This window comes from Solanum tuberosum, unplaced genomic scaffold (genome assembly GCF_000226075.1).
Source record: "Solanum tuberosum cultivar DM 1-3 516 R44 unplaced genomic scaffold, SolTub_3.0 scf00220, whole genome shotgun sequence".
NCBI classification, from domain to species: domain Eukaryota; kingdom Viridiplantae; phylum Streptophyta; class Magnoliopsida; order Solanales; family Solanaceae; genus Solanum; species Solanum tuberosum.
The window spans coordinates 962,995-976,931 of record NW_006239148.1 but is presented as its reverse complement, the minus strand read 5'-3'; the positions used below and the strand labels follow the sequence as shown (position 1 = coordinate 976,931).

The 13,937-nt window shown below is 35.9% G+C and overlaps 1 protein-coding gene and 1 long non-coding RNA gene across 6 annotated transcripts in view; both read left to right on the top strand.

Moving 5' to 3' along the window:
* The window catches only part of LOC102602868 (cleavage stimulation factor subunit 77), a 39,097-nt gene extending 27,782 nt beyond the window's left edge, over positions 1–11,315 (top strand). For all 5 annotated transcript variants that reach the window (XM_006356537.2, XM_006356536.2, XM_015312980.1 and 2 more), the window contains 7 exons: positions 2,532–2,591; positions 3,207–3,359; positions 3,480–3,546; positions 3,623–3,724; positions 8,895–9,047; positions 10,108–10,296; positions 10,577–11,315. In XM_006356537.2, the coding sequence (XP_006356599.1) occupies positions 2,532–2,591; positions 3,207–3,359; positions 3,480–3,546; positions 3,623–3,724; positions 8,895–9,047; positions 10,108–10,296; positions 10,577–10,755 (903 nt within the window). In that variant the 3' untranslated portion in view covers positions 10,756–11,315. The remainder of the gene's footprint in view (positions 1–2,531; positions 2,592–3,206; positions 3,360–3,479; positions 3,547–3,622; positions 3,725–8,894; positions 9,048–10,107; positions 10,297–10,576) is intronic.
* LOC107062395 (uncharacterized) lies at positions 5,867–6,967 on the top strand. Its single transcript, XR_001474581.1, has 2 exons — positions 5,867–5,909; positions 6,240–6,967. It is a non-coding gene; the product is annotated as an uncharacterized lncRNA (long non-coding RNA).
* Positions 11,316–13,937: the final 2,622 nt, after the last annotated feature.

Genomic DNA, 13,937 nt, shown 5'->3' with positions numbered 1-13,937 from the left:
TATACCTTAACACACTGCAGATCTGTTGAGTTATTGGATTAGAAGATGGGGTAGTAAGAGCTAGAAGGCATGGTGGAGAATGATCCCACATTGCATATGGTGGACAGTTTGGAGAGAGGAATAATGGAAAATTTTGAAGATACATCTAGTTCCATTCATAAGGTTAAATGGGATTGTATTGTATCTCTCTATTTTTGGAGTAAAGAAATAGGTTTAGAGGAACACAACAACTTGTAGATTTTTTAAAATCTCTGTACGTGTCACTTTTCTTGTATATCCATAATGCTGAAGAATACAACATCACACTTTTCCAATAAAAAAAAGAATCTTACAACATGCAAATATATTTGATAGAGGAAAGCATGAGTCCCATTATTGAAGCAACTTTGCCTTTGAATCTCCAGAATACATAACAAGACAAAGACATAACTTGAGACATCACTTTGGGTCCATCAAAACATCCTAAAACTTAGCAAAGAGTTTGGGGTGGAGTTTCCCAGATGTGAAAGTGAGCAATGTAACTCTTTGTGAAGATAGATAATAAAAGGTAATCTAAGAAGGAGAAGGACCAGGGGTTAACAACTCCAAAGAAGTGTAAATATGAAATTTTAGAAGATGCAAAATATATTTTTGTGAAGATAGTTTGTACTACTTTTAGTGTAAACATGAAGTTTTAGAAGATGCAAAATCTATTTTTAATGTCGTAGATTACATTTAGAATCTGAGTATGAAGTATCCTTTTCCATTTTAGTCTTATAATCAAACTACTAAATCACACTATGAAAGTTTGAGGTAGGGTGGAAGAGATAAGGATGAAGCGGGATGTGTCTATTTTTGTGAACCATTTCAGATTCTTGCAGGGGCGATTTACCACGAAAGTCATTCATCTCTTACAGAGGTTGGAGCAGTACCTGAAAGGAAAAAACTTGCATTTGGTGTTCCTTGACTTAGAAAAAACTTGCATTTGGTGTTCCTTGACTTAGAAAAGACGTAAAACAAAGTATTGAGAGAGGTTCTATGGAGATGCCCAAAGTATTGAGGAGTATCTGTGCATACATTAGAGCAATTAAGGACATGTACAATGGATCCAAGACCCGAGTAAGAATGGTTGGAGACTTCCTAGTTGAGATGGGGTTGCTCCAAGGATTAACTATTAGCCCGCTTTTATTTTCCTCGGTAACGAGTGAATTGACACAACATATTCAAAGGGAAGAACCATGGTGTATGTTATTTGTAGATGACATAGTATTGATTGATGAGTCACTCGAAAGCGTTAATGATAGATTGTAGGATTGGTGACAAACTCTAGAGTCTAAAGGTTTCAGGTTGAGCAGGACTAAAACAGAGTACATGGAGTGCTAGATTAGTGATGCATCACTTGAGGATGTGTGGACATACTAGAAGAGATAATAAGATGAGAGTGGCTTCTATGGTGGACAAGATGAGGGATCGAAGCTGAGATGGTTCGGGTATGCAAAGAGGAGCACAAATGCCCCAAGGAGGAGGCACGAAAGATTGACAATGACAGTTTTAAGGAGAGGTAGAGGTAGGCCGAAGAAGAATAGGGGAGAGATGATTAAACATGACATGACACAACTTCAGCCCACTAAGGAAATGACATCAAATAGGAGAGCGTAAAGGTCGAAGATTAGGGTAGAAGGTTAGTAGGTAGTTGAGCGTTTCTCTCTCCTTTTTGTGGGCGAGTTTGGCTCTGGTTTAGAACACTTTATTTGCTTTCCTTTTCCCTTAACAATCTCACTACTATTGTGTAGTATAATCGTATTCCTTAATTTTACTACTATTGTTCCTTTTACTTTGATTATCTATGCTATTTTGCTGTCAAAACTTTTCTCCTCTTTCCACTTGAGCCGAGGGTCTTTTGGAAACAACTTCTCTACCTCAATGAGATAGAGATAAGGTGTGGTTACACTTTACCCTACCAAACCCCACTTTGTGGGATTTCATGTTGTTGTTCAGTTTTTTCGGCTTCAATGTTTTCATCATAGTTTTCTCTTGTATTTTTCAAACATGTTTCGAAAACGATTTTATCGAGCTGAGGGTCTTATTAGAAACCACCTCTCTACCTTACCGAAGGTAGGGGTAAGGTCTGTGTACACCACCCTCTCTGGATACCGCTTATGGGATCACACTGGGTACGTTGTTGTTGTACATTTTTTGGTTTAATTTTACAACTTGTGCAGTCTACTTTTACCTTTTTATATGAAATTGTTTCCCTTTTTTTGATTCTGTTAAAAAAAGAACATAACATAACCCAGGTGTCATTATGCTGATGCGTGACTTTTCCCTGATTCTAAGGTTTGTTGGAGTCTTTCTGTTCATGTAGTGTGAGCATTCCTTGAGTTGGAAAATTGAACACTAATATCAAAAGGCTTCCTAAAATCGGGGAAATTGAAAATTCTATTTGAATAATTAATATGCTACTCCTTTTCTTGCTATTTTCGCAATCTAACCATTCCTGTGATAACTCTTGTTTAAATGAAATCGTGCTGAACTGCCTATTCTTTACGTAGGTTTGGAAAAAGTTCACTCAATTTGAGCAAACATATGGAGACCTTGCCAGCATGTTGAAGGTATTTTGTGTTTTTGCTGCTGATGTATATACTCTTGGTTTTTATATTGAACTTTGTGGGCTATTTTCAAGTCCAAATACAAATTAAACTTGTTCTTTTTGAACTATTGGCATATCTCGAATAGCATATCTTCTGGATTGCATTGCTTTTGCATTTAACAAGTATTGGTTACAGTTGACCTACTATTCAGAGTTGCATATGCTTTTTTTCCAGACATGCCTATTGTTCTGTTTGTCCAATTCTGTGGACTTCCTAAATAAAAGAATACTCATTATATTCACTAATTTCAATTAGTCAATTTCATTAAGCAATTTAACTTTGTTCACAATGTGATTTTCTTGTACCAACCAACATAAGATTGTTGATAACTACTTGATTACTTTCTTTCCCCAGACCCCACTGTGTGGGGGACTACACTGGGGATGTTGTTGTTGTTGATTACTTTCTTGTCCATTAAAATAATATATGCAATGAAATGAACTTAGAATCAGATCCAATCGAACTTCTAATTAAAAGTGGATAGGGAAATTAAATTCAGATATTATCCTTCTTTGGAGGGCGTAATATTTAATACAATGATTACATTTGCTTTGTGCTTATTGCTTGTATTGACAGGTTGAGCAGAGAAGGAAAGAAGCTCTTTCCAGAACAGGTGATGATGGAGCATCAGAGTTGGAGAGTTCGTTGCATGATGTTGTATCACGCTACAGTTTCATGGATCTTTGGCCTTGCTCTTCAAATGACTTGGATCATTTAGCACGCCAAGAGGTTGTCAGCACACACGCACACACACACGTATTCAATTATTGTTACAAGGGCACAAGTATCGTTTCCAAACATTATCTTAACTTGCATGTACTTTTTGCCTATTTGCGACCTGCTTTTCAGTGGCTCGCGAGGAACATCAATAAAAAACCTGACAAACCTACTCTTGGTATTGAGGCAGGTTCTGCAGGTATTATTGTTGTTTAATACTGAATTAAACTCAGTTTCTGAATTGTACTCTCTAACTCCTGGTTTCTTGAGCTTAGACAAGACTACTTCTGGTGTTTCATCCAATACAAATCCTCCTGCCAAGGTAGTGTATCCAGATACTTCAAAAATGACGGTTTATGACCCGAGGCAAATTCCAGGTAGGTCTTTGTAGCTCCTTATTCTATTGTCGGTTCTTGCTTAACAAGCTCCCAAACAGATAAACAGTTGTTCTATGTCCCTTCAACAGATGTTTGTCTCTGAGAGTTTGAGGTGCGATTTACAAACTTAGGAATGAATAATAGAATGTGTTTTGATTTCTTATTCATTAAATTATCCTTCATGATGTTATCAACTTATTCTAATTTTCTAAATAAACATAGTTCCTAACCTTTTCAAATAAATAATGATGGACATTTGGAGGCAATTGTAGATCCTGGAAGGCAATTCTGATTGGTTAACATTTCAATGTTAGCTATCAACAGCCTGTCTCATTAATTGACTCCTGACATATATGAAGGAGTGTGGTTCAAGGGGCTATAGTTGGAAATGCCATTATTTCTAGTAGAGAAGTTACAATAACAATTTCAACTTCATGTTGGTCCTTTTAGGACGAAGTATGTATTTGACAAAATATAAAAGAAGCCTCCCTTAATCATTAAGTGAATAAAAGGGAACAACATGAAATTGGACCTCATAAAGTTCTATTCCCATGGGAAAAATCTACTTTATGATGCGTATTTGACAAAATATAAAAGAAGTTTCCCTCTATCATTCTAGTCTTCATAGGGCAATTGCATTTCTTTCCCGGTGCCAAATAAATTACTTACTTCAATTGGGGATTTGTTAATTTTCAAAAGAGTTGCACATGATTGATATTTCAATCACACCTTCAGATCACTATTCTTGAACACAGAAATAATCGAGGACAGCAAGGTAAATCCAATTTGACAGTTATGTGGATTATTTCTTGGGCTAGCAAAGAGAGGAAGATGGGTTGAGAAAGAGAAACACAAATTTAACCTAGTCAGGACGACGGGCAGCTGATGGTGGGGTTAGATCATGTTGGAAACCAAGGGTTGGCTCTCTACTTGAACTTAGGCCATGGAGAACAGCAAGTTGAGCTGAGGCTGAAATGATAAACTCAAAGTATATACATAATGGTTTTGTTATTTGAGTGTCTTACTGGCATGACATAGATCCTTGGGGGTTTAAGTGCTAATATTTTATGAATTTATGCCTTGTGCTGGTGTTCATCTTTCTGTTTGAGACGGATGTTAGCTAGGGTAATACATGAGGAGTGTTGCAGATCATCAAAGGGTGCAAGAAATCACAAGAGGATAGCTCTCCTGGTGCACCCGTGAAGTTCCTATTTGAATTGAGGGATGGGCGTCTTTTGTAGAAAACCATTTAGTTTTATAGGTTCTCTTGTTTTGGTATGCCTCTTGTATATGTGAATTTTTTCCCATTATTAATGAATATATTGCTAGATTAAAAAAAGTTGGTGTGCTTGTGACTAGAAGCCTCATATGCTTTCTAGCTTCACCGTGGCAACGGAACTTCCAGTCCATTTAGAGAAATTAAACAAATGGGGATACATGTGTACAACATTATCAACTTCTTACTCAGAAGAGAGAAAGGCATCAGCATATAAGCTTCACTCTTTTGGAAGGAATTAGATTATCACGTACAGTTGTATCCATAATTATTTTTAGGATGTTTTGCACTCTGATAGTAACTAAAGGCACCTGCCTATAGTTATATCTCCATAGTCTCCTAGTTGACGAATGGTATTGTTTGTTCATTGATTACATTGAACTTTACTTTGGACTTGATTTTCAATCACCGAATCAGCAAGTTTTTGTGAGATGGGCCATGAAAAGGAGATGGTTGTAGTGACCTCTTGTTTTCTTGAGTTACTGAACTTGGGGGTTGCTCCGCTGGACTTTGATGGCAAGGATGAGATCAGTTGTAAGTTCATCAACGGCTTTGTAAATACTCAACCAATGGAGCAACAGTGGAAGATCCATTAATCATCGAAGACGAAATTCTGGCCTTCTACCAAATGTTATATAATGAATCTAAATTGGAGACCTGAGTTTACCTCCAGGATTGTCACAAACTTAATGAAGAGGTGATGCAGTGGTTATAGAGATCTTTTGATGAGCAAGAGGTTTTGGAAGGTTGTTGAGGCATATGCATCAAACCTTAGTTGCGCGGACTCTTCACTTTTGATGCCGCACCCGTCTCGGATTCTCCAAAAATACACTACTTTTGGCGAATCCGACACGCATCCGTTGGCATTTTTGAAGAGTCCGAGCAACATAGCATCAGACAAAGCTCCAGGTCTAGATGGGTATACCATAGGGGTTTTCCTCACTTGCTGGGACATTGTAAAGTAGGATATAATGCAAACATTGAAGAACTCTCAGTTTCAGCAATACTTTGAGAGGAGCTTTAATGCAACCGATGTTTCTCTAATTCTTAGAAAGGCTGGGGACATGAAATTTAGAGACTTCAAACCTATAAGCTTGTCACAAACTTAATGAAGAGGCGATGCAGTGGTTATAGAGATCTTTTGATGAGCAAGAGGTTTTGGAAGGTGTTGAGGCATATGCATCAAACCTTAGTTGCGCGGACTCTTCACTTTTGATGCCGCACCCGTCTCGGATCCAGGTCTAGATGGGTATACCATAGGGGTTTTCCTCACTTGCTGGGACATTGTAAAGTAGGATATAATGCAAACATTGAAGAACTCTCAGTTTCAGCAATACTTTGAGAGGAGCTTTAATGCAACTGATGTTTCTCTAATTCTTAGAAAGGCTGCGGACATGAAATTTAGAGACTTCAAACCTATAAGCTTGTCACAAACTTAATGAAGAGGTGATGCAGTGATTTAGAGATCTTTGGATGAGCAAGAGGTTTTGGAAGGTGTTGAGGCATATGCATCAGACAAAGCTCCAGGTTTAGATGGGTATACCATAGGGGTTTTCCTCACTTGCTGGGACATTGTAAAGTAGGATATAATGCAAACATTGAAGAACTCTCAGTTTCAGAAATACTTTGAGAGGAGCTTTTAATGCAACCGATGTTTCTCTATTTCTCAAGTGCTGATTGAGAGGGTAGAAAGGTGATACACAAATTGGTTTACAAAACAATAAATGTCATTTTGGGTCGAAAGGTGATACACAAACATAGAAAGGTACTTGAGGGTGTGAAGTGAGTTGTTTACCAACCAATTATCTAGGAATGTCTTTGGGATCAACGAACAAGTCGCAACTGGCATCAGCTGAGAATAGATGTTTTAAGGAGGAAATTTATATGGCACGGTAACAGAGAAAAGAAAGGTTTTCATTTGGTTAAGTAGAAGACTCGCACCATCAACAATACAGAAGGGGGTTTAAGCATAAGAAATTTCAAGCATAACTATAATAGCCTATTCATGAAATGGCTCTGAAGGTTCAACTTGGAGAAATAGGCTCTATGGAGATGGGTTGTCAATGAAAACTATGGGAAAGAGGGACAATGGTGCTCTTAAAGTGGTATCTACACCCTATGGTGTTAGTGTCTGAAAATCTGTTAAGAGCACTATGGCCTACCTTAATCAATATGTGAAAGTGGGGAATGGGATGTAGACTTCCGTCTGGAGTGATAACTGGATTGGACATGGACCTCTCAAGGATATTTCCCTGATAAATACAATCTGGTCAACAACAGAATGCAATAGTAGCTGAGATTTGGAGTCAATAGGGCTGGAATCTAAGCTTCAGAATGACTGGGAGATCAACATGCCTGCTGTTTCTTTTCAAAACATTGGAGCATTTTCCATGGTAGCACAAATCAAGAAGACAGATAGTTATGGCTAAAACACAGCAATTGTATCTACACTGTGAAATTTGCGCACACATTTGAATGACAATGGCAGCAGGCTGGGTTGTGGCACTGGAAATACATCTGGAAGGTGAAAATACCCTGCAAAGAAGCATGCTTTGTTTGGCTGGAAAGTAGCATGCCTTATTTGGCTGGCTGGTAAGGATGCTTGTTTGATACAAGAAAATCTGAAGAAAGTCAAGCATGCTTGTCGGGTATACTTATGTTAGACAAACCTCTGAAGAAAGTCTTGAAAAGTCAGAACAAGGTTTGTCGGGTATACTTATGTTAGGCAAGCTTTTGCCTCTCAAAGTCTAGCACGTTTCATTTTCTTTTGAAATAAGAGGCCCGCTATCCCTCTCTGCAGTGCTTGGAGCCGTGGTAATTACTTGCAGGTACGACGTAAAATACATGCATGCGGATTGTGTGGTCTGCATGATATGAAAGAGAGATCCCTCGATGCCTAGGCAGTGAAGTGCCTTCAGATGTAGGGCTCTTTTGATTGTTTTAAGCCAACCATGGGAGGCTGCATTGTGCTGCAGTAATAAGTGAGTTTCCTCCTTGCCAGAGTTCTCTTCTTAGAGAAAAACAGCTTTGTGATTATTGGATGACACTAAATAATGCATGGACTCTTGCATATACTGGGATTGGGGCTTTGTGAGTTACTCCCTGGTACATGAATATGCATCACTTTGAATGGGAGAGACCAATCTTTGTTTCTAGAATAAAAGAACACATAAACTATGGGTAGTCCAAATGATGAAATTCGTAAAAAAAATTGCCTTCTCGATTCATTTCTGTTCTCCACATCAGCTAGTTGTAAACTTGTATGCTGTCAAGTAATTAAATTAAATTGATTGCCAAAAAAATTAAAAATTGTGAATACAAGAAGTTTAAAGTGCTTATGGTTATTTTCTTCTTTGGTGTGTGTTTCATAGGAAGGAAATTGTTTTCCATGGAAAATATTTTCTTGGAAAAAGTTCTCCAGGAAAATAAGTGATGTTTCTACTTATTTTCTGGTGTTTGATAAGTAAACAAAAAATATTGACTCAAAAACATTTCTATAATCTGAGGAGACGATTAATGTGGAATGGAACTCATGCAACGTGTTTTTCCTACTTCCACGAGGGAAGACATTTTTCTCATTTTTAATGAATTATTTTCCTAGAGAGGATGTTTCCCAAAGATTTGACCAACCAAATCGGAAACATTTTCTACCCCACATCCTTGGATTCATATAATAATGATTAAACACTAATGGACACTTATTTCAATGAGGTCCTCTAGATTCAGACTAAACTATATACAGATCCGAAAAGTAGGGTATAGTAGACAACTTTTCGTCAATTTCAGTGAGAACCATGCGGATTTTTATTAAGAACTCTATATTCTTGTAATGTGGGCATCTGTTATATGAGGAACTATCAGCTTACGTTTGTTGGATGATGCTGAATTTTCCAGGTCCTGCTGCGCTTGCAGCTCCATCTGCTTCAGGCACCTTGCCCTATTCTGGTCCATTTAGCAGCAATGGACCTCCAAATGCCCTTAATGATATTTTGAAATCGTTACCCCCTGCATTTGCAGCGTTCATAGCAAATTTGCCAGCTGTTGAAGGTATAGTTCTGAATATTCTCTTTCTATCAAATTTTCCAGTCACTTACCCTGTGAAATCTTGGTCCTTCGTAAAAATTTATAAGTCGCTCTAGTCTGTTGTTAGCTTTTGTTTTTTTAGTCAGATTACTCCTTTACATTTGCATGTCAATGGTGGTCTACCAATAGAAGAAGGTGAAACACCTTTCCTGGAAAGACTCTAGAGTTGCCTTTTTTAATGTAGGTATGACCATTGTGTGTCTTAATATAATTCTTTTCTTCCATTCAACTTCCTAGATGTGATATCTGCTTCTAGGTTTGTTTGGTCCAATACAGTAGGTTATCAATTGAATCTGCTGCGGGTAGGCATACATCTAGATAGGAGCTTTTTTTCACTTAGTGATCATGTGAATGTTATCAAGTATTTTTTTTATGACAAGAGAAACCCGCAGCCGCTACTCTTTGGGTGCGCACAGGGTAAAACCCCTGCTCCTATGCAATAGCTCGCAAACCACACAAGAGAGGTAACCCACACTAGGCAAGCCCGGTGCGACGAGCTCGACCCAGAAGGCAAACCCCTTGCTTTCGCTGGCAAGGGGTTTCAAACTTGAGACCTCCAACATGGAAGTCCCAAGCCCAAACCAATTTGTACCACAAGTTTAAGTGAAAATCAGCAGTCAAATGAAATAACAACATACCATCTGAAAATGATTGGATGGGAGCTAAGTTGGTTGCAGAAGGTGATCTTAGTGTTGATGTTCTAACAAGGAGATTATACCTAAAACTTTTGAAGGACAGTAAGAGGTTAAGCAAGAGCTAATTTGATTTTTAGACAGTCATCTATTTGTACCTAGGCTTTTAGATGAATCCGAGAAGCTGCTGTAGGGAATTTACAACTTGGGTGGATTCTATTAAAGGGTGCTTTTTACAGAATAACTGACATTGCTATCCTACAATACTTTCTATATATTAATTTTCACAGACAGCAATTTAACTATCCTGGAGGATAAGGCTGCCAATTGCTTCCTCTATCGGAAGTATAGGTTGCTCCGTAATAACTTGAGTTTTCTCGGCATCTTATCAGGTCCTTCTCCTGATGCTGATTTTGTGATATCTGTATGTTTGCAAAGCAACATCCCTGCAGCAACTGGAAAATCCGGGACTGCCTCTCTGCCTTTGCAGTCAGGCGCTGCTCCATCTACGAGTGACCTCTCTGATTCAAGCAAATTCAGGCCGAGAGACAGACAGCCGGGAAAGAGGAAAGACATGGACAGTATGTGAACCTTTACCTATGAGATGTTTATGTTCTTCTTGCTCATGCCACACCCAACGATATGTCTCTTCACTGCCTCACTGTTGCATCCAATCATAATCTGTTTTACCTTCACTCTTGGCATGTAGGCTTGTCCTATGATTTCATTCCTGCAATGCAGGAACTACTCATTCCCTACTACTACTGTATTTCGAAGTCTGCAATATCTATGCCTTGGCATCTTGATGCTAAATATGTGTCCTTGTTTATATCATTCAAAGGCCTAGTTAACTTGTTGCAGGACAAGAGGATGATGAATCAACGACTATACAAAGCCAGCCCCTTCCTAGAGATCTTTTCAAGATTCGCCAATTACAAAAAAACCGTGTTGGTAATTCGTCTCGAGTTACTAGTTCATACACAGGATCAGCATCATACGGAAGTGCGCTTTCAGGAGATCTCTCGGGCAGCACTAGTTGACCTCAGACTTGTTTCTTAGTTTTCAACTGAGCAGCAGACCTGACGCGACTGACAGAAGAGCCGACATACATTCCAAACTCTGCCATTTGCGTCTGGTCATTCTGTAGTGTACTCTATTTTGCAAAGATGTAATATTAACATTTACATGTCATTATAATTAATTTTATTTTTCGGATGTTCCTTTTATAAAGAACAGAACCCTGTTCAAGAAAGCTATACATGCAACGATCAATGTTGTTTGGCATGATAAGTGAAAGTCGTGGACTATTTCCCAAGTCAGAAGGTCGCCCTCTAGCCCAACAATGGAGCTAGGTGTATACAACTCGACATTTCTTTCGATAGTGAGATGTCACTTTTCATATAAATTATATCATGTAGAGTAACTGGCTGAGAGTGATGACAAGAAAATGTTCTGGTGGCTTACTTTTTCTATGGTCTAGCTAACAATGAGAATTTTGTTTGATAATGTGCTGGGAAGTATTGGTTTTTAGAATTATATTATTATATTGCATTGTATTTGAGGAGTTCTTAATTCTTATTGAAGTTGGATTTTGTGACTACTAGTGAGAAGCATTTGATATTGTACTAGTTAGTAGTTACGATCTTGGTGCAATTATTTTTGCAGGAATGTATCAATGTCTTAAAAGAAGAGAAAATTTGAAAGTAGAATGTAAAACAAAAGTTCTACTAATTAAAAGAGAAGCAATTTCTCTAAGGGAAGAAGACCTTGCCTACCTTTCTTTTCGAGCCATCAATAACTGCCAACGGGTCCGACTATCCTTTTACTGGTTGATTAGTTATGAAAGACTCTGCATACAGAAGCTTGAATATCATTAAGAATATCTTAACATTTTGCATTATTTTTGTTGGGATATGTTATGAGATCATTTTATCCCACTTATATTGGATAGTAATTTCATAAATTTAGTACAAATATGGGATAATACAATTTCATGATTAGGTAATACCTCAAACTAACTGACATAATGTTAATTTTAAATTGTTAAATGACCCTTATTACTTCAAAAGCCAAAAAAGAGAAGAGAATGCAATACTTCTCATACAAAGCATAGGTTTCTACTCCTGTTTCATTGTGTGACCTATTTCATTTTCTTACATTTTCTAAGATCATTAATGAAAAAAATAGTTATATTTTAGCTTGAAAAAGTTTATTCAAAATACTCTCTCTCTCTCTCTCTCTCTATATATATATATATATATAAAGTTGGATCTTCAGCCCGCTGATGTGACATGCCTCAATGATCAGGAATATATTTATCTATTTTCTTAGATTTTTGGAGGATTTTTTTCCTATTTTCAGACCTAAATTGATTCTAATTAGTTACCGTTTAATTTCATCAATTTAAGGCTATAATAATTAATGAGTTTAAATTAATTAAAGTTTAAGTAAGAGAAAGATACCGTTTAAAATTCCAATTCTTGATTGTAATTAGTAGCCCTTAACCGTTTCCTCAAATTAAGGTTATAATAATTGGAGAAATAGTTTACAATTCTAAATTCAGAATTAATGCTTTTCAACGGCCAAAATATTAAGGTCCTATAAAATTATACTTCATTATTTAATTTCCTAATCTTTTCTTTCTCTTTATAAATTTATTTGGATTTGATGATTTGCTAATACTATTCTAATAGTTAATAGGAAAGATGTCTAACTTTATATTGTCTAATTTGGCAGGAAGTTCAAAATGATTTGAAAAGATCTTCCCATGGAAATTATATCAATTTTTATGGAATATTGGTTATCATGCAAAGTTACATAATGTTCTTATAATTTATATATTTTTTGGTTTTCTATATTGTATTTGGTATCCATATTGTAGCCTGATTATATATGGATTCACGATGCGCAAGGCTCCATTTGGAGCGAGCACTTCCTACAAAGAGTTTTTTCATACTCAACATTCGACTAGACATCTGATTAAGAGAGTAACAGTCTCTTTCAGTACACCTCATCTTTTCTTGTTTGCTTATAAGTTTTTGCCTCCGAATAAGTGTAACTTTTTAGTTTTATTGTGAAACAAATGTTAATTCATGCGTAGAGTACTTTTCCCTTATACAAAATACATAATATTTTCGTATTGCGAAGGTAGTTGATTATTAAATTGTTGATATTGTAATGTCAATCATTTTAAAAAATGGTATCTACACACCTCCATTACCTTTGTAGTCTTGAGTAGTCATTAACAAAAAAATTAACAGTGACCTCCTTAATGTGTTCTATCTCTTCCCTTTTTCTTCTGTATTTTTTTCCGTTTTATTTATCTGTTTAATATGTTAACTATTGACCTTTCTTTTCTAAAATTATTGACTAAGAAGTAAATATGTTTGAATAGGATTCAGCTCTCCTCTCCATTATCATTTCTCTCTATTTCGTCAAGTATACATTTAGATAAGAGATATATGTCCTATTTAAATTTTAAAAGTAAAGATTATATTAAATAAATAAAATCATAATCATAATTAGTTAGGTAAAGATTATATTAAATAAATAAAATCATAATCATAATTAATTAAGTAAATAAGTTTTGAAAAGTACTTTTCAAATTCAGTAGGAAAATATTTCATACAAATTTAGATACACAATAATATCATCTTATATTTTTATATTTTAAATATTTGAATATCAGAGGCTACTCTATTTGGAGATAAAATAAATAAATCTTATATTATTGATATTTAAATATGCGGAGGCTGTTGTGTCAATGATTTTTTTTTTCAATTTTTCCTTTTAAAAAAGTAGAAATTCTTTTACCTTTTCTTTTATGTATGTATGTGAATCATAAGACATATTTTTCAAAAGATTACTATTTATCAGGCTAATTAAACATATTAATTTCATGTTCAACAATTTTGATATTTTGAACAATATAAAATTAAGATTAAATCAATGGTATTAATGGATCTTCAAAATTTGTGGAATATATATATATATATATATATATATATATTACTTGTTTTGAAGAGTATTTTTCTAATTTTATTTACTTAATTATGGTTAGGAATGTAATATAATCTTGACCTATAGATATTAAATAGAACATGTCTTTCATCTAAATGTATACTCTTGATGAAATGGAGAAAAAATATAATGAAGAGAAGCCGGATCGGGTTCAATATAATTCATGTATTCTCTCTCATCATGATTTACCACAAATATATCT